Source organism: Phascolarctos cinereus, unplaced genomic scaffold (genome assembly GCF_003287225.1).
Source record: "Phascolarctos cinereus isolate Bilbo 61053 unplaced genomic scaffold, phaCin_HiC Scaffold_4;HRSCAF=312, whole genome shotgun sequence".
NCBI classification, from domain to species: Eukaryota; Metazoa; Chordata; class Mammalia; order Diprotodontia; family Phascolarctidae; genus Phascolarctos; species Phascolarctos cinereus.
In genome coordinates, this window is record NW_027555847.1 from 724,827,333 (window position 1) to 724,847,605 (window position 20,273).

At 51.4% G+C, this 20,273-nt stretch overlaps 1 protein-coding gene across 3 annotated transcripts; it reads left to right on the plus strand.

Annotated features, from left to right (window-relative positions):
• Positions 1 to 3,173: 3,173 nt before the first annotated feature.
• Positions 3,174 to 19,535, plus strand: LRRC74B (leucine rich repeat containing 74B). Of its 3 annotated transcripts, none has more exons than XM_020996724.1 (10): positions 3,174 to 3,512; positions 3,941 to 4,094; positions 10,938 to 11,080; positions 11,645 to 11,777; positions 13,265 to 13,471; positions 14,550 to 14,659; positions 15,665 to 15,780; positions 16,767 to 16,845; positions 17,918 to 18,013; positions 19,009 to 19,535. In XM_020996724.1, exons 1-10 carry the CDS (start codon positions 3,252 to 3,254, stop codon positions 19,102 to 19,104), a joined length of 1,395 nt encoding a protein of 464 aa, XP_020852383.1. In that variant the 5' UTR covers positions 3,174 to 3,251; the 3' UTR covers positions 19,105 to 19,535. The 3 variants fall into 3 exon arrangements, with proteins under 3 accessions (XP_020852383.1, XP_020852385.1, XP_020852384.1); XM_020996725.2 differs by having other exon boundaries at positions 3,176 to 3,500; XM_020996726.1 differs by lacking the exon at positions 16,767 to 16,845 and having other exon boundaries at positions 19,009 to 19,097.
• The last annotated feature ends 738 nt before the right edge of the window (positions 19,536 to 20,273 follow it).

Sequence of the window (20,273 nt, forward strand, 5' to 3'; positions counted from 1 at the left end):
CAAGGCCAAGAAACAGAATCAGTGGTACAAGGTAAAACAGGTCTCTGGGCTCTGGGTGACTGCGAAGATAAGCCACCCCTCCGCTGAGCTTCTATCGCAAGGTGTGTTCATAAGCAGGAGGGGCCGCTTTGGCCCTCAGGGAAGAGTGGACACAGGAAGGCTGTCTTGGGTCTCTCCTGCTATCACCCCTGTGGTGGCTCATATTTGTTCTGCTTTACCGAGCATTTAACCAGCACTCCTTCTCTAATATTGGGTTCAGTGGACGCCCCTTGGCATACACTTCATTTGAACATTTACAAATGGATTTTATAAATACGCCCAAGGCTGGCCATTGCAAAATTTGTCGTGTGATTATTCCAAGCAGCTCTCCACACTGGAGTCAATGCCTCTGGGAATGCAAAAAGTCCAGCTGGAGGAAGGTTACTTTGCTCTTTGCCATTCGCTTTTGGCTTCATCTTTGGGATTATCTGTGCAGAACTGGCCCTGGCCCACACTGCCCTCCTGATTCTGGCACCACTGCCCTTTGCCCTCTCTAGCCCAACCAGCTTAGAAGGTGAGGGGCCAAGTACTGCTGTTCCTGACTCGGGAGATTATCCAGCTTGGGACAATGGCCCCTGTTGACTTTGCACACTACGTTGCTTAGGGTCACATAGCTAGTAAGTGTCTGAGACCAGACACTCTATCCACTGCACCACCTAGCTGCCTAAAGATATAGGTACAGGTATAGACAGAGATATATGTATGAATATAGATATATGGGGTGAAATGGATAGACAGCTGGGCTTGGAATCTGGAATCTGGAATACTCATCTTCATCAAGTCCAGCCTCACACTTACTAGCTGGGTGACCCTGGGCAAATCACTTCACCCTGTTTGCCTCACTTTCCTCATCTGTAAAATGAGCCAAAGAAGGAAGTAGCAAACCACTCCAGTATCTTTGGCGAGAAAACCCCAAATGGGGTCAGCAGAAGTTGGGCATGACTGAAACAACTTAACCACAAACCCTTAGCTATATCTATATGTCTGTATTTTTCTTATATGTACGTAGCTTCTTGTGTGCGGTCCTCCACTTTAGAACTGTTTTTGCTTTTCTCAGGAAAAGAAAGCAAATCTATTTTATAAAGCCAGTTTGGGAAGGCAGTGGATAGAGCCCCAGGCCTCAAGTCAGGAAGACTTGAGTTCAAACCCGGCCTCAGACACTTCTCCCTCTCCCTGTCACACTGCTGTCTGCCTCAGTTTCCTCAGCAGATGAGACATTTGTAAAATATGCTGCAAACTTTCCAGCACTGTATAAATTCTATGATAATATTATTGTTGTTATTATTATTCCTACAGGTGAGGTGACTGAGGCTAAGACAGTTACAATGACTTGCCCATGGAGACTATGGAAGCAGGCTTCAAAGTCCTCCAGGTAAAGTGCAGGCAGAGATGGGAGGGAAGAAGAGCTTTGCACAAGGAGGCCCCAGGCTCCCCACCCCTGTGAGCAGCTGCAGCGATAATCCCAACTGGACAGCTCGGAGCCCTGGCACAATGCCCTCTCTGTAAACATCCAGAGGGTCCTTGGGACAGTGCTCCAAACGCAGGTGTTTGTTCGTCTCCTAGTGCCAGCCTAGAGAATTGCACTATCCGTACTCTATCTGGTCCTGTCTGGTCCCCGTTCTTGAGGCATCATAAAGCCAAGAAGCTCCTTGCAGGCTGCTTGTAAATGAGTAAAGACATTCTTGTCGTGGCACCTGGTCTTAGACACAGTGTCATGTTCTGTTTCTTTGACATTACACAGCCACCACGTATCTGGGGCAGGATCGGAACCCGGTTCTCTTCACCCTACATTCAGCCATCTTTCTGCTGCATCTCCTGCAGAGACCAAAGGCCCGCCTTTCAGACGGGGTGGGGGGAGTCTTTGTCAGGATGGGTGGGACAGGATAGATTCTGAAGTGTGCTGCAGCTGCGAGAGTCTATGATTTTACAACATCAGAAAGGCCTCTTGTATCACACTTAGCTGTGGGTATTTTGTCTCCTTCATAGACAGTAAGCGTCCCGGGGGCAGCATCTGTGGGGTTTCCATCCCCAGCGCTGAGCATGGGGTCTTGCATCTAGCTGGCCCTTAATATAGAGCTAGCCATTACGACTTATGTGTAATACCTTACACATGTAAGGACACATTACAGATGTAGGACAGGGTGAGCTAGTGAGTGGCAGAACAGAAAGGTCAAATTTTCCCATGATACCAACCTGTGAGGGCTAGCCAACATTGAATGCTAGACTGAGACCCAAAATGCTCTTAGCCTGCCTTGAACAGAATCTGAGAACATGAAATTCTGTGGCAGGAAATGTAAACGTCTCATACGGGTTCAAGAAATCATCTTCCCAAGTAAGAGAAATGTGGCATCCATAAATGAGGAGGTGGGTCTTCTGCCCTGCTCAGATCACATCTGGAGGGTTGTGATCTGTTCTTTTAGGAAGGACTCTGAAAAAGGTCCAGAGGAAGGGGACGAGAATGGGAAGGGTCTCAAGATCAGGCCGCGGAAGGACCCGGCAGAGGAGCGGGGAGAAGAGATGATTGAGAGGGGACATGGCAGCTGTCTCTAAAGCATTGGAAGGCTTGTCATGGGGCAGAATGAACGAATGGATAAATGTATGAATGAATGAATGAATGAAGCATTGATTAAACGTTTCCTGCGTGTAAAGCCCCGAGTTAAGCTCTGGCAATACAAACGGAAAAGTGCCACTCTCGGGGAGCTCACATTCCGAGAGAGACAACACACGGGGAAAGGAGAAAAGGGAGGGATTAGCTTTGTTTTGCTGGGCCCCAGAGGACAGAACAGGCGCTGTGGGGATTTGCGAAGGATCTGATTTAGGCTGCATGTCAGAGTTCCCCCAACCTGGAATGGGCTGCCTGGGTAGGCAGTGAGCTCCCCATCCCTGCAGCTACTCCTCTCAGCATGGGCTGCTGCTGCAGTCAGTACTCCTGGGCTCCTCTGCTTTGTGGGTAATGAGCTCCCCACGATCCTGACTCTCCATTACCCCACCCCATTCCCCGCAGGACCGGGAGCATCCTCCCACACTTCTCATGCCCGGCCCACGAGGCCTGCTGTTGTCGGTTCCCAAGGCAGCGAAGGACGCGCAGGCTCCTATTGGCTGCGGGGGACGCCCATTAGTTCGGTCTCCGCCTAGGTTGGTTCTCCCAGGCCGCCGCCCCGCCTCCAGCCACCAGGCACCCCAGTCTCCAGCCGCCCGCCCAGCAGCCCAGGATGATAAGCGGCAGGGGCCTCGGCCACGGGATCCGCCCTCTGGGGGCCATGGCCGAGCGGAAGCCTGGTCCGTGGGGGGACCTCTCCGGTGCCGGGGTGGACCAGCGCCCGGGGCCGTGGGACCTGCCCACGGTCTCCAAGCTGCAACCCCGAATTGCGCGTGAAGAGGAGAAAGAACAGGACAAAGAGAGAGAACAGGACCCTAGGATTCAGAACTGGGAAAAGATGGGTTTGGAAGTGGTGCTAAAGGTCAACGAGGATGTACGACTGGGAAAACCGAATCCAGACAGGAGGAGGGACCCTCCAAATCCAAGTCCTCAGTCTTGGGGGGGAGGGTGTCACAGACCCTGGGAGGGAGTCCAACCCCCTCCTTTGACAGAGAAGGCCACTGAGGCCCAGAAAGCAGCCAGCTACCAAGGGGCCAGAGAGCTTCTGGACTTCAGTTTGCCCATCTGTAAAACGGGGCTGTGATGAAGATCTACATTAATGATCCTTCCTTTTACAGATGGGATAGTGGAGCCCCAAAGGGGCTCCCAGGCAGGCAGTGACAGAGACCTGGGCCCAGTCGGCTCACAAGCCCTGCCTCACTGAGCCGCTCCAGAGACCATCTCTAGGGTTTCCCTGACTGCATGGGGGATGGAGGTCTTGGGGCCGCCTCAGCCCTGGACACGGTGTTCTTGCCTTTCCAGAGCACACCCAAGGACCCCTGCAGTGACCTCAGCACTAACTGCCCTCTGCAGGCCAAGGAGGGGGAAGAGGACAGCAGTGATCCGGCAGGTTGCCCCAAGGGGGCTTATGAGACGGACAGCGAGGGAGACTCTGACCCTGACCTAGAAAGGGAAGGTAACCAAGGCAGGGGCCATCTGCCCACCTCCCCAAACCTCCCAACCTTCATGTCTGGGCTCTTCTTTCAGACCCCCGACCCAGGATCTCCCCCCAAGGCCAGACCTCATCACCCCCCACATCAGCCAATTGGAGCAGCCAATTAGGAGGCTGCTCTTGGAAGACTTGGGGTGGGGATGGGAAACATGGGGTCACAGAAACAGAGCTAAAGGGGTCTGCAGAGGCCATCCCTTCATTGTACACATGAGGAAACTGAGGCCCCAGGAGGGGAAGGGACTTTCTCATGGTTGCACAGAGGGTAAATTGCATATCCAGGATTTAAACTCAACTCTCCGACCCCAAACCCAGAGTTTATTCCTACTTACTGTGATCCAGCAGCTGTCCTGGGACCACCCCCCTCTGCTGTCTCCCTCCCTGATCTCATCAGCTCCCATGGGTCCAATTATTGTCTCTATGAAAAGGATTCCCATATTTCTATATCCAGTCTAGTCTTTCTCCTGAGCTCCACTCACCAACTTCCTGTTGGACATTGTTTAAATTAAATGTTATTATTTCCAATCAGCAAAGATCTACTTTCTCTCCCTCTCAACTCTCCTCCCCCCAAAAAGGAGCCAAAGGAAAACAAAACCCCTGTTACAAACATGCACACTCAAGCAAAACAGATTTCTATGTTGGCTCCATCTGGAAGGAATACATATATGTATGTATATATATATGTATGTATGTATATATATAATATATATATATATGTGTATGTATATATATATACATACTTGATATACTTAATATATATAACATGCTGTATATTTATGTAAAGAATATAAAACAATATATAATATATTATATAATAGTATATTATACAATGTATAATGTTATATATAATGTATTGTATAATATATTATATTGTATACACTATTAATATATAATGCATACAATGTAATATACAATAATGTTTAATATACTGTAATAATATAGTATTATATAATACATCTTATATATTATAACATAATGTATAATATTTTATATATCATCTTATACATAATATATACTCAGAGTACAGAATGATTATATGTTTTACATTTATAATCATTCTGTACTCTGAGTCGTTCAAAACCTCTGAATTGGGAGGTAGGGAGCATGCTTCATCGTTAATCCTCTGGAATCATGGTTGGTCATTATGCTGATCAGACGTCCTCATTCTTTCCAAGTTGTTTGACTTTACAATATTGCTGTTACCATGTACATTGTTCTCCTGGTTCTTCTCCCTTCCCCCTGTATCAGTTCATACAAGTCTTCCCAAGTTTCTCAGAAACCATCCCCTTCATCATTTCATACAGCATGATAGTATTCCATTATATTCAGAGACCACAACTTGTTCAGCTATTCCCCAACTGATGGGACCCTCCTCAGATTCCTATTCATTGCCGCATCAAAAGGAGCTGTAAATATTTTTGTCTATCCTTAGAGTTGATTTTGCTTACAAAGAATCTCTCCCTTAATCTATCCTCCCTCTAATTCCCCCTTCTCCCCTTTCCCTGCTATTTCCCTGTTGTTGTTTGATCAGTCATGTCCAACTCTTCATGACCTAATTTGGGGTCAAAGATACTGGAATAGTTTGCCATTTCCTTCTCCAGCTCCTTTTAAAGATGAGGAAACTGAGGCAAATGGGGTCAAGTGACTTGCCCAGAGTCACATAGCTAGTAAATGTCTGAGGCTGGATTTGAACTTGAGTCTTCCTGACTCCAGACCTAGCTCTCTATCCACTGCACCACCTAGCTGCCCATTTCCCTGTTAAGGGAAATGTAATCCTGACCCCAGCTGTATGTACATATGTGTGGATTCTTCCCTCCTTTGAACTGTTCAGATAAGAGGCGGTTGAAGTGTCAGCCATCTGCAACCTTCCTCTTTGTTTGCACCTTAGTTGTGTGAGATAATGTTCCCTAAACTTCTTTTCCCTCCCCTCACCTCAGTATAATCCTCTTCCCCTCCCTTTCCATTCTTTTCTTAAGATCATCAAGACATAATGGAGCCATTCCCAGGCCTTGTCTAATCAGACTCCCTCTATAACCCCTGATGATGTTAGGGTTCTGAGGAACAAAATTATCACCTCCCCATCATAATTAGTTTATATTTCTTTAGTCATTTATCATTGTTCATTCATGTTTACTTTTTAAAGTTTCTCTTAACTCCTGTGTTTGCATTTCAAAGTTTCTGTGCAGCTCTGGTCTTTTCATCAGGAATGCTTGGAAGTCCTCTTTATTTCCTTAAAGATCCATTTTTCCTCCCAGTAGAATTATATTCAGTTTTGCTGAGTAAATTGGCAAAACTTGGTTGTAAGCCCGTATCCCTTGTCTTCTAGAATATTGTATCCCAAGCTCTCTGCTCCTTTATAATGATCATTGTGAAATCTTGTACAATCTTGACTGTGGATTCTCAATACTTGAATTCATTCTTTCTGGCTGGCTGCAATATTTTTTCTTTGGCCCTAATTTGGCTAAAATATTCCTGGGAGTTTTCATTTTGGAGTTTCAGGAGGTGACCAGTGGATTTTTTCCATTTTTGCTTTGCCCTCTGGTTGTAAGAGATATGGGTAATTATTTTTTAAGATTTCTTAAAATGTAATGTCTAAGCTCATTTTTTGGTCATGACTTGTAGGTAGTCCAATGATTCTTAAATGATTTCTCTTCACTTTGTTTTCCAGATCAGTTGTTTTTGCTATGAAATACCTTACATGTTCTTCTATTTTTTCTAGTCTTTTGACTTTTTTCTCTTAAAATGTTATGTTTAATATTGGTTCCAAATTCTCTCTTTCTTTATACCCTTTCCCCACCCATTGAGAAGGCAAGAAATACTATATCCATCATACCCATCATGAAGCTTTGACTTTGTTTTAATATTTCTTGTTGTCTCAGGGAGTCCTGGCCAGACTCCATCCCCATTGTCCACAGATCTCTCTGTCTTTATGTCAACCTGGGCTAGAAATATGACTCACCATGATTTTTTCCCTTAGATTTCCCCATAAGTTTTGGTCTAGTACATTCCCTAGATCTTTTTAGAGGAGATTTGGTGGTGATCTCACTGCTTCCTGCTATTCTCAGTTCTGACTATTGGACACTTTGAAGTGGATATTCCAATAAGCATAGAAAACTCAACAGGTGCAAAACTGCACTCATTATCTTTCCCCTCAAATCCTCTCCTTTTCCTAACTTCCCTATTACTGTCAAGACTGTCAAGGGCTCCACCATCTTCTCAGTCCCCTAGGCTCACAACCTAGAAGTTATCCTGAACTCCTCACTTTCTCTCAACCCTCACCAAACTGAGACCAAGGCCTGTCGATTTCACCTCTGCAGCATCTCTTATATATTTCACCTCAGCAACACCTGTCGATTTCACCTCTGCAGTACCTTTTGTCCATGTCACCTTTGCAGCATGTCTCCTTGATTTCACTTCTCCAGCATCTCCTGTTCATTTCACCTTCGTAACATCTGTCAATTTCACCTCTACAGCATTGTCCATTTCACCTTTGCAACATCACTCATTGATATCACCTTTGCAGTATCTCTGCCATATACCCCTTTCTTTCCTCTGACACTACCAGTACCCTATGCAGACCCTCATCACTTTTCCCCTGAGGAAGTAGCTGCTGGGGGGTCTGTCTGCCTCCAGTCTCTCCCCACTCTAGTCCATCCTTCATTTAGCCACCAGTGATTTTCCTAGAGTTCAAGTCTAGCCATGTCACCCCCTCTCAGTAAACTCCAGTGGCTCCCTGTTGCCTCCAGGAGCAAATTATTCGGCTTTTAAAGGTCTCCGTGACCTGGCCCTCTCCTACCTTTTCAGTCTTCCTACTCCCCTCCACATACTCTTTGATCCAGTAGCTTTGGCCTCCTTGGTGCTCCTTAGACAAGATACTCCATCTTCTGACTCTACACCTTTGAACTCATTGTGCCCCATGCCTGAAACACTGTCCCTCCTGGCTTCCTGCAAGACTTAGATCAAATCCCACCTTCTGCAAGAGGCCTTTCCCAGTCCACCCCAGCCCACCCTGGCTGCCACAGCCCCCCCTCAATGATTACCTTCCATCGGTAGGTACTTTATGTATACCCAACTATTTGCACGCTGTCTTCCCCATCAGACTGTGGTAAGCTCCTTGGGGGCAGGGTCTATCTGTTTGTATTTTGGTATCCCTATAGAGAGGAGGTAGAGCACATCCAGTGAGGAAGGAGTCCAGCTGAAGAGCACTGGAGACATGGCTGACCAGGGTCTGGAAAGAGCCAGCCAGTGAGAGGAAGGGGCCTCAGGTGGAGTGACCCTCCTGGGTGAGGATGCTTCTGTGGCTTGGCCAGGATCAGGAGTGAAGCCTAGAGAGGAAGATACCTGAAGAGAGTTAGGATGTTTCTCTCCCCTGGCTAGCTTCTCTGAACATTCTCCACATACAACAGTGCAGGACTCAAAGGGTTATGACACCACACACTCTCCAATAGGCAGCATGGCCTGTGCACCTGGAGTCAGGAGAGATCGGGGTTCAAATTCCACCTCAGGCAAGCCCTGCAGCCTCTCTGTAAAAGGAGAGGAATAATGCTGGCCATGGTTACCTCCCAGAGTATTTTTTCTTTTTTAAGATTTTTAATTTATTTAATATTTTATTTTTCCCCAATTACATGTAAGATCAATTTTTAACATTTTTTAAAATTTTGAGTTCCAAATTCTCTCCCTCCATCCTTTCCTCCCTCCCCCCTCATTGAGAAGGCAAACAATTTGATATAGGCTATACATGTGCAGTCATGCAAAACATATTTCCGTATTACTCATATTATGAAAGAAAACAGGCCTAAACAAATAGAGTAAAAAAAAATAGCATTTCTTGATCTGTGTTCAGACTCTGCCAGTTCTTTCTCTGGAGGTGGAGAGCATTTTTTCATCTTAAGTCCCTCAGAATTGTCTTGGATCTTTGTATTCCTGAGAATGGCTAAGTCATTCACAGTTGATCATCAAACAATGTTGCTGTTACTGCGTTACTGTTACACAATCTTTTTCTGGTTCTGCTCACCTCACTCTGCATCAGTTCAAGTAAATCTTCCCAGGTTTTTCTGAAAGTATCCTGCTTGTCATTTCTAGGGTTTTTTTTGGGGGGGGGGGAGCTAGGCAATGGGATAGTAAGTATTATGTGTCTGAGGCCAGATTTGAACTCAGGTCCTCCTGAATCCAGTGCTCTATCCACTGTACCATCTAGCTGCCCCCATTTCTTTCTTCTTTTTTTTAGCCTGGTCATGTAACTTTTTATTAAACAAAACATAATTTTTTTTTATCTTCAGCACAGAAGTTGTCATTGATGCAGGGTGAGATAAAAGCAAATGCCCCTAAGCTATTTCTTCAGTTTCTTTGAGCAGCTTCCTTCTTGACCCTCTGTAAGCACTTCATTGCATTGAGCTGTGACTCCTGGGAGGTCGGGCTCTCGAGTGAGGATGATGACGAGTTGCTACTATGTTCTGAGCTGGTTTTAGTGGCACCTCCTGTCACCCCAGCTGTTCTACCACTCCCATTCCCACTGCGAAGTTGGCTGCTGCCTCTTGGAACTAAGCTACTTGGGCTGGGAAGGACAACATTGCTCACATTGTCAGTGCTCGCTGCTGCTTGTCATTTCTTATAGCACAACGGCCTTCCATCACAATCACGTGCCACAATTTGCTCACTGATGGGCATTTCCTTGGTTTCTAGTTCTTGGTCAACACAAAAAGAGCTGCTATAAATATTTTTGTACACGTGGGTCCTTTCCCTTTTAATTGTTTATCTCTTTGGGATACAGATCTAGTAGTGGTATTGCTGGGTCAAAGGGGATGCACAATCTTATAGCCCTTTGGGCACAGTTCCAAATTGCTCTCCAGAATGGCTGGATCAGTTCACAACTCCACCAACAATGCATCAGTGTTCCCATATCCCCTCTCACATTTATCACTTCCCTTTTCCGTCACACTAGCCAATCTGAATAGGTGTCATCCAAGGGTCTTTTAAACCAAAGTGCTGAAGCTGGGTCAGAGGGAAAGGGGCTGGATTTGGAGTGGGGGGCCTGGGCTAGAATCCCAGCTCTGCCATTTGCTCTGTCACCTTAGGCTAAGCCCCTGCCCCCACGGGGAGCGTTTCCTCTTCTGTAATAGGACGGTGTGGAACTAGCGGATGTCCAGCTCCGAATCTATGTCCTGTGGTCCTCAGAGCCGGGACAAAGCCAAGTGAGAAGAAGGAAAGCGTATTTCTGACCAGGAGATTGTAGCAAGAGAGGATCAAGGAGGTCTTCCTGGAGAAGGAGGCAGTGGAGCAGGGCTTTAAAGCCTAGGGAGGACTTCAAAAGGCAGAGGGAAAGAAAGGGCATGCAGAGCGTAGTGAGGCACAGGCTCAGAGGTGGGAAAGTGTGGAGCAGCCAGACCCACCATCATCAGCTGTGAAAAACGGTTGTTGGGCCAGAGTGCCAGGCTGCTGAAGGCTGGCCCTGTACGATAGTGGTTTTCTTAATCACTCGGACTCTTCCAATACCCCCCTCCTCCTTCCCAAGGCCCAGTCCTATCCCCAGTCACTCCTCTGCTCCACAACCTTCCATGGCTTCCCAGAATGTGTGGTCCTTAAGGGCAGGGACTCTGGAGGGGCTTACTTCTTTATAGACCCAGAGCCAGGCCCCAGGCCTTGCGCACAGTAGGTGCTTAATAAATGCTCCTGGACTTGAGTGGAGGCTAGGTCAGAGAGAGAATTCTCCATTGTTTGTTTGTTTTTTTAAAGGGGTCTTCAAAAACCAAACTACTGATAAGGAAGGCTCTTTCATTCACTCTGACTGCCTCACATCTCTCTCTCCCACAGTGCCCTGTGGGCTACATGACCTCACTGGCAGGTCCCAGTACCTGGCGGCCTGTGAGACCTACGGAGTGGTGCCCATCTCCTACTTCCTTCACCACATGCACGATCCTGAGCTCATGCTGATGCACCATGGCCTGGGGCCTCAGGTAGAGACACATTCACTGCCCCCTGGGGCCTGCAGGGTGTAAGAGTGTAAGGGCAGGACTCCTGTTTCTGGCTCTGCACCCCCAGCACGTAGCACAATGCCCGGCTCTGGCTGTCAGCTCTGTGACCAGCCTCAGTCACAGGGAAACTGTGGCACAGCGGACAGAGCCCTGGCCTTGGCGTGAGGAGGCCCCAGCTCCAGGCCTGGTTCTCCTATTAACTCACTGACCTGGGCCCAGGTGATGAAATGGGCATGCCCTGGTTCTGGGCCCAACTTCATTATTTGCTAGTTGTGTGACCTGAGGCAAATCCCTCTCTGTCTCTGGGCCTCAGCCTCCTCCTCTGAAAAAGATGATTTTCCCATTCCCCTCTCTGGGCCACAGTGGAGGCAGGGCTGGGTGACCCCTAAGATTCTACCTGTTGTAACAAGCAGCTGCTCTCCGGGTCTCCCCAAGCAAGGGTTTGAGAAGTGACCTGTCCAAGGTCACATAGCCAGCAAGTGCCTGCGTCAGAACTTGAACCCTCTACCTCTCTGCCCCCATTAGCAGGCCTGTGTTGTGTTACAGGGGGCCCAGGCCCTGGCCTCAGCCTTGATGTCCAACACCTCCATTCTGAAACTGAATCTGAGTGACAACTGGCTGAACGAGGAAGGGGCCACGGCGATCGCTGGAATGCTGAAGGAAAACTGCTTCATCACAGGTGGGTGCTCCAGCCTACCCGGGGCTGGTAAGCACAGGGATCATTCTAGCCATTTGACAGAGGGGAAAGCTGAGGCTCGACGTGTGGCTGAGCCAGGCCTTGGTTGGGCGGCCATCCCCAGATGCCACTCGGGCTGGGCCCCAATGCTGTGCCTCGATTTCTGCTGACCTTCATGATAACGTCATCAGTGGTTCACCCAGTCCAAGCTGAGGAGGGGCTGTCTCCACTCCCCCATGACCTCAGGGGACCACAGATCTAGACCCGGAAGGGGCCCCAGAGGTCACTGAATCCCTTTCACAAATGAGGAAACTAAGGCCAGGAAAGTTAAGTGAATTAGGATCATGGGCTCATCCACTGAGATCTGAAAGGAGCCCCAGAGGCAACCAAGTCCAGCCCCCTCCTTTTACAGAAGAGAAAGCTGAGGTCGGGAGCAGTAATCAGTAGGGGTGGGATTTGAACGGAGGGCCTCTTACTCCAGAACCAAGGCTCTCTCCCCCTTACAACACTGCCCTCTGCTGGCTCAGTGTTCCTCCGGCCTCCTGCGGGGAGGGGGCCTGCTTCCTGCAGAAGGGTCAGGACTTCAGCTAAGCCCCAGGGGGACACACATTGTCCAGAGGAAAGGGGGTTCAAGCTTAGAGTACAGTGTTAGAAAGGCACATACGTAGCAAAGACATGTGGCCAAGGCCACCCCTAATTCCAGCACTGCAGGGCCTGAACAGTCCTCACCAAGCTCTACCCCTTCCCCCAAAGTACAACATCTCTATGGGGCTGCTCAGATAGGCCCCCAGGCCTCAGGTACTCCTCTCCCTGGCTTGACTCTCAACTTCCAGAACTAGCTCTCTCTTGCAGCCATGGCCAGCTCTCTTGTCTTCCGGAGTCCCACTCCTTAACTCTTGATCCTCATTTGCCAGGGTCAGCTCTCTTCTTTTCTTCCAGAGGTCCTTCTCCTTAAACCTTGATTCTTAATTGCCCAGGCTAGCTCTGTCTTGCAGCCACGACCAGCTCTCTTCTTGTCTTCCAGAGGTCCCACTCCTTAACTCTTGATCCTCATTTACCAGGGCCAGCTCTCTTCTTGTCTTCCAGAGGTTCTATACCCTGAAGCTGCTTCTGGTTGTAACTAGTATCTCTGCATATTTATATCTGGAATGTGTGTCTCTATTTCTCAAACCAACCTTTAAGGATCATCTAGAAGCTGGCCATCTTCCTTCAGTCATTGGAGCTGCCCATTTCAAATCCTTTGAGAAGGTGTTCACACTTTGTAAAGGGATGGCCAGGTGTTAGCACATTAAGCCTTATCATCTGAGACTATATGAGGGTAAGGAGAGCTAAACCCTTCTTACAAAAAAGGAAACTGAGATACAGAGCAGTTAGGCAATCTTTCCAAGGTAACACACATACACTCAAACATTAAAGGCAGGACTTGAACCCAGGTCTGCCTGGCTCTGTCCACAACCTCTGATGTCCGTCCCCTGTGTCTCTCACATCAGATCTTGATCTGTCTGATAACAAAGTGGGGGCCAAAGGTGCCAAGGCCCTCTGTGCTGCCCTCAAAGAGAACACCTCTGTGCGGCGGCTTCGGATGTCTGGGAGTAACCTCGACACTCAAGCCGCCAAGGACATCGCTGATGCCCTGATGGTCAACACGAAGGTGGAGCTGCTGGACTTGAGCCACAACCTTCTGGATGAGGAAGCCGGTAGGAGACCCTGCGGGAGGGGAGGGAGTGAGGGAGTGACCCCCGAGGGGTAAAAAGGCCACAGGGCAGGGGCACTGACTGGGGTTCAAACACTTACCAGCTCGGCTGCCCTTTTCCTCCAACTCACCCCAAGTGTCAGACTCACACCCCGGGAGGTAACAAGGGGTCAGACTTGTTTTTCTTGGCTCCAGAGAAAAGAGGGATAAGGGCAAACCCCAAAGAGACAAATCTAGGCTACATGTCTGGAAAACGTCTTAGCAAGTAGAGCTCTCCAAAAATGGGAAGGCTGCCTCAGGAGGTAGTGAGCTCCCCGTCACTGGAGGCCCGGGAGCCGAGGCTGGGTATTATGGGTGAGACCAAACAGCCAGATGTGGTGATTCCTTGGATTCTTGGTATGGAGGGCTTCCCATGACTCCCCACCCTGCAGCCCTCTGTCCCCTGGCCCTAGGCCACAGGGAGGCTGGGCCTCTCTGGTGGTGAGTCTCCACACTGATAATCCAGAGCCCAGGCCTGTGGGCCAATATGCCCCTCATCCGAGCATCAGCAGGCAAGTGGCAGAGACTGCCCCAACCTCACAGAGCCTCGGTTTCCTCATCTATAAAATGGGGACAGTCTGCTTACGATCCCTACTGAGCCTCACAGGGGGGCACTAGGAAAAAGCTTGCCAGGCCGTAAAGGTGTGGGTGCTTTCACTGTTTGGGGAGCGTTTGCTCAGCCAGCACCAGGCTTCTGGAGAGCAGGGGTGACAGCGTCTGTGTTCTGTGAGGAATGTGTGTCACCAACTGTCTGTGAGAGGGGAAGGAAAAGGAGGTCTTGAGCCCAGCCCATTTTATAGATGGAGAAACTTGCTGCAGAGGTCACAGGATGGGCGCCACTGCTAGACCCACACTTGGCCTCCGGTGACCTGCAGGAGGACTGGAGGGGCCCGATCCCCAGGCTGGGCTCCTCGCTTGGGCTTTCCAGTCCCTCAGACAGCCCCTCTCCCCGACTTTCCCTGAGCACCCACCCCTGCCCCCCCCCCGGCAGAAGCAAACTAAAGGCCCCATGGACACCACTGGGACTTTTGTTTCTCCTTAAGGGGAGACGCTTGGGCCGGCCCTGGCGGAAAATGTCGGCATAAAGGAGCTTAATCTCAGCTGGAACCACCTCCGCGGCCCGGGAGCTGTGACCTTCACCCTCGGCCTTGGGGTACGGGCCCGCCCCCTGCCCCTCCTCTCCCGCTCTGGGCCTGGCCGGGCATTTAGGGTGCCAGTGTGGGGATGGACAAATACAGCCCAGCTGGTGCCGGGGTGGGGGTGGGGGTGGGGATCCGCCAAGGTGACAGGAACAATGTCAGTGACTCATGGCACCAACAGCTGGACCCGTCCAGGCCCTGAACAGCAGAGAGGGCAGAGGGCTCCCAGAGCGCATTTAGGAAACTCTCCCCCGCAGCAGAGCTGTCCAAACCTCCACGGGCCGGCTTCGGGCAGGGGCCCGGGGCAGGCTCCCCCTCACCAGGGGAATCCACGAAGAGCCTGGATGGTCATTTGTGGCCTGGGTCCAACGGGCATTCTTGGACCAGCAGCCTCTGGGATCTGCCCAGCAGCACTGCCCCCCACCCCCAACTGGGGCAGCCCTCTAAAGTGGGAGCCCTGCCTCCCATCTGGCCCCAGGAGCTCTCCCTGAGCTCCCCCAGCAGCCAGAGAGGAGGAGGCAAAGCCTCCTGTGCTTTCACCCCCAGCTGCCCTCCCTCCCTTTCCAGGACTTAGTAAAAGATGAAGCTTTAATGAACTTGCCACATCCCCATCTTCCTCCCCCTCCCTCCTCTTCCTTTCCCTCCCCCTTCTCCTTCTCCCCCTCCTCCTCCTTCCTTCTCACTCCCCCCTCCTCCTACCTTCTCCTCCCCCATCCTCCTCCTTCTCCCTCTCCTCCTCCTTTCTTCTCACTCCCCCTCCCTCCTCTCCCTTCTCCTTCCTTCTCCCCCTCCTCCTCCTTTCTTCTCACTCCCCCTCCTTCCTCTCCCTCCTCCTTCCTTCTCCCCCTCCTCCTCCTTCTCCCTCTCCTCCTCCTTTCTTCTCACTCCCCCTCCCTCCTCTCCCTCCTCCTTCCTTCTCCCCTTCCCCATGATACTCCTTCTCTCTCCTCCTCCTCCTCCCTCCTCCCTCCTTCTCCTCAGCATCATCACCGTCCAGTCTGTCCTGTCAAATTCCACAGGCCAATATCTATCTCAAAGTGCTGGACCTCTCCTACAACGGCTTTGGTGACCAAGGAGCAGCCGCCATAGGGGAGGCTCTGAAAGTCAACAGCGTGCTAGAGGAGCTCAACATCAGGTGAGGACCCAGCCCGGCTCCTCCTGGCCCTCCCCTCCTGCCCCTCCCCCTCCCTCCTCCAGGGCAGGGGCTGACTTTTGTCTGGTATCCCCTGGAGACAACATGCAAATCACTGAGTCCACAAGGCACAGACCCAGTAGAGGGAAGTAGAGAGAAGATGAGGCATCTCAGTGATACCACGGTGCACAGAGCACTAAACCTGGAATTAGGAAGATCCGAGTTCAAATCCAGCCTTAGACGCTTACTAGCCATGCGACCATGGGCAAGTCACTTCACTTCTGTTTACCTCACTTTCCTCAACTGTAAAATGGGGCTATTGCACCTCCCTCCCAGGGATGTTGTAGGCTCGAATGAGATTAAGTGCAAACCTTAAAGTCCTGTGTAAATTCAGGCTGTTATAAAATGATATCAGAAGTGAAGGCACAAGCCATGGGGGAGGGATGGGGGGAGAAGAAGAAGGCTTCAGCCAACGTTTATGAAGTGCCTACTGTGTGCCTGGCACTGGGCAGGCTTGGTGCTAGGGATATAAAAATAGAAATGCCTTGACGTTTATGTAGCTCTTATATTTATATATACTACACAGCATTGTCCCTGCCCTCAGAGAGCTTACAGTCTGCTGCCTCTATGCACACTTCTTGTATGTAGGAGCAGCTTACTGCTCCTCCTATTGGGATGAAAGGAGGCTGAGTGAAAGCGGATACGAAATTCTGTGAATCGGCTGCCCTTTGCGTCCAGGGGCCTCCCATCCCCCCCCCCTGCCACCTGTGTGATGGCGAACAATCTCCCTCTGCCCCCCCGGGCCTCAGTTTCCCCATCTGTAAAAGGAGGGAGTAAAACTCTGATATGTGTGTTCCGTGGCCCCTTCACCCCCTGCCCACCAGCCTCTCACCCACATTCTGTGTCTCTGTGACCCCACCAAGAGGACAGAGACGGACCCCCAAGGGGCTACGTTTAAGCCGTCAGCAATGACTGTCTTCTCTCTTAAGTAACAACCACATCTCACTTCCGGGAGCCCTCCGATTCTCCAGCGGACTGAGGGAAAACTGTACTCTGAGGATCCTCTTGGTGAGTGGTGCTCCTGACTGTGGAGGGGTGTCCCACGAGGGAGAAGACCAGGCACTCGGGAGGTGGAGAGCAGGCGCAGTGCACAGAGCGCTGGTCTGGAAATCAAGAAGCCCTGAGTTCAAATCCTGCCTGACACAAGCTCCACGACCCTGAGCAAGACCCTTGACCTCCCTCGGCCTCAGTTTCCTTACCTGTAAAATGAAGGTTGTAATAGCATCTTCCTCAGTGTTTTTAGAGGGTTAAATGAGATGTGTAAAGTGCTTTTAAACCTCAAAGCACTATGGAAATGCGAATAAGCAATAATAAACAACAGCTAGTACTTATACAGCCCTTACTAGGCGTCAGGCGATGTGCTAAACATTTTACAATTATTATCTCATTTGATTCTGTGGGAAGAAGGGGCCCTTATTGTCTCCACTTTACAGATGAGGAAACTGAGGTAAATAGAGGTTAGAGTGACTTGTTCAGTTACACAGTGTCTGAGGCTGGATTTGAACGCAGGTCCCACCTGAACTCAGCACCACCTAGACTCTAGGTCCTAAAGACTATCTCTAATTGTTAGAAAGGTGGTGGAAGAGGGATCAGCCTCCTTTTTCCTTTGCCCCAGAGAGCAGAGCTAGGAGAAGTGAGGCGAGTGGGGGATTAATCCCAACTTTTTGACCATTAAAACCATACAATCTTGGAATGGGCCTCCAGGAGAGGTAGTGAGCGCCCCATTCTCTAGAGGTCCTCTAGAAGGGGGTCACTTGCCGGGGGTGTTCTGGAGGGAACCCTCAAGGTCCCTCTGTGCTCTGAGAGCTCAGGATCGGGGGTGTTGTGGGAGGTGGAGAGGCAGGATCTGGGTTCCAATTTCACAGTTCGCTACCTGCGCCCCTTGGTTCGCTTGAGCGTCCTAGCAGGCTCCAGCTGACCGAGAGGAACTGCGGCTCACCCAGGTTAGGTAGCTTGCCTGCGGTCCCACGGCAGCTGAGCGTCCAGGGTGGAATTTGAACCCCGATCTTCCCGTCTCGCAGTGAAGCGCTCGGCAGCTGCCCCCGAATCCTGGCTGACTGCGCCCCTTCTCTCTCCGCAGATGGGCAGGAACCCCATGCGGAGCGAGGGCTGCCTCGGTCTCCTCAGGGCCGTCCAGATGAACCCAGACTCGGGGCTGGAGGTTTTGGACTTCTCGGTACGTAGGAGGAGGTGGGCGCGGGACTCTGAATCATTCCGCTAATTCAGTCAAAAGGCTGCATTGAAAGTGCCTCCTGTGTGCGGGCGGCCCTGGAGCCGGCTGCGGTCACCGCCCAGGGCAGGGCACCCAGCGGTCCGGTATCGGCGGGCCAGGGAGAGAATGGGCGTGGTCGGGGAGTGGCTCAGAGCATCTGCTCCACACTGGCTTCTTTCTGCTTAGTGAGGGCTGGAGCCACAATCCCTGAAAGTCAGATCTGGAAGGGACCTTCCAGCAATGGGACCGGAGGAGGGCGATCCCCATTCATTCAATAAGTATTCATTAAGCGCCTCCTAGTGCCAGGCGCTGTGCTAAGCGCTGGGGATGCTAAAAGAGGCAAAAGACAGTTCTTGACCTCAGGGAGCTTACAGTCTAATGGGGAAGGGGAGAACACTGCAAGCTATAGACAAAGACAGATTTTCAGGCGTATTTCGTTTGTCTCTCCGTGACCCCACTCGGGCTTTTCCTCATAAAGGTACTGGACTGGTTTGCCATTTCCTTCTCCAGTCCATTTTGCAGATAAGGAAACTGAGGCAGAGTGAAGTGACTTGCCCAGGGCCACAGGCTAGGAAGTGTCTGAGGCCAGATTTGAACTCAGGGAGATGAGTTTTCCTGACCCCAGGGCCGGGGCTCTGTGCACTGTGGCGCCCCCTAGCGGCCCCAGCTCCAGACAGCACCAGCCACAGACAGGAAAAATAGGAAACAACTAACAGAGAAAAGACCCCAGAGTTAAGCAGGGGGGAGGCTTGCTGTCCAAGAACAGGCCGTGACTTAGGAGTTGGTCTTGGAAAGCCGCCCTGGCCAAAAGTCGACCCCGCAAAGGGCCGGGCCGCAGTGAGCTCTCCCGAGCCAAGCTGAGCTGGGCCTCGGAGGGGGGGGGGGCGTGGGTCTGGTAGGGGGCCCGGCCTGGACACCCTCCAGCCACGCACTGACCGCCGAACCGTCCTCCCGTCCAGCACATCCACCTCAGCAAAGACTTTGATGACCTGGCTTGTTCCATGAAAGAGGGCTTCCCGAGGCTCTGTGTCCGGCATGGCAGCCCCACAGTCTAGACGGAGTGCCTTGGATCGTGGTTGCCACCGTCATCCGCCACGCAGGATACCATTCTGCCTTCCCACAGGGCTCAGCAGCAGCACCCCGGCAGCCTCCGCATCCGTGTCCTAGAATCGTGGGGTCTCAGAGCAGACAGAGCCCCCTCTGAATCGGGTCCCCTCTGCCAAGGACTCTGGACAGTACCCATCGGGCCTGCCCTTGGAACCTCTCCAGTCCCTGGGGACTCACTGCCTGCCCAGGTGGCTCTCCTGGCTGGGAAATCCTGCGCTCTGGCCAACCACAGCTGACCCCCCTAACTCCCGCCCCTGCTCCCACGTATAGGCTGTGACTCCCTGGACTCCTTGTTCCCACAGCCCCCACCCTCCAGAGGCAAACACCTCCCCGGGTTTGGTGCCTTTCTCACTAAGCCTTAACAGTTATTTCGACTAACCTCAGTGTCTGCCGTGTTGACTGCCTGAGTTCTCAGGAGGTGACGTTTCTTCCTCCTCCCCGAAAGCACCCTCTTCCTTCCCTTGGTACTTTTCCCACTCCCCAGATCCTGCTCATCCTGGCTTCCAGCCTCGCCAGCCTAGAGACAGGGTGGGCAGTTAGGATGCCTAGCCAGAGGCCAGAGGCCAGGCGCTCCTAAGAGATCCACCCCCTGCAGCCCCGTCACCAGCCCTGGGCGGTGAACAAGACTTTGGGGCAGTGACTTCCCAGAGGGCCACCCCACTACCTGAGCCCCAGTCATGCCACCCAGAGACCAGTGGCTCCCACTTCCAGAGCCCAGGCAGGGAAGAGCAGGGGAAGGAATGGGTTCAGCCAGGCAGGGATGGTCAGGGCTTCCAGCTGGTGGTGGGAAGCCCAGAAATGACCAAGGCATGGTGGCCGGCCAGGAGCCCACCAGGAGCTCTACCAGCCAGCAGGCTGCTGTGAGATGCAGGCAGAGAGGGGTCTGTGTCGTGGTGGGCTCCTCCCCTCCCCCACAGCCTCTCGTCCGCCCACCGTCTCAGTCCCTATTTCCCAGTGCTACTGCCAGGGCCCCCTGACCCCTCCCCCCCAGATCCCAAGCATCTCCGGGCAGGCTGAAGCTGTCCCTGTCCCCTGAGCCCACCCTGTGCCTGAACTGAACTCACCCCCTTTTGTCACCAGCTCCAGGGGCCACCCTGATGTCCCCTCACCTCCAATG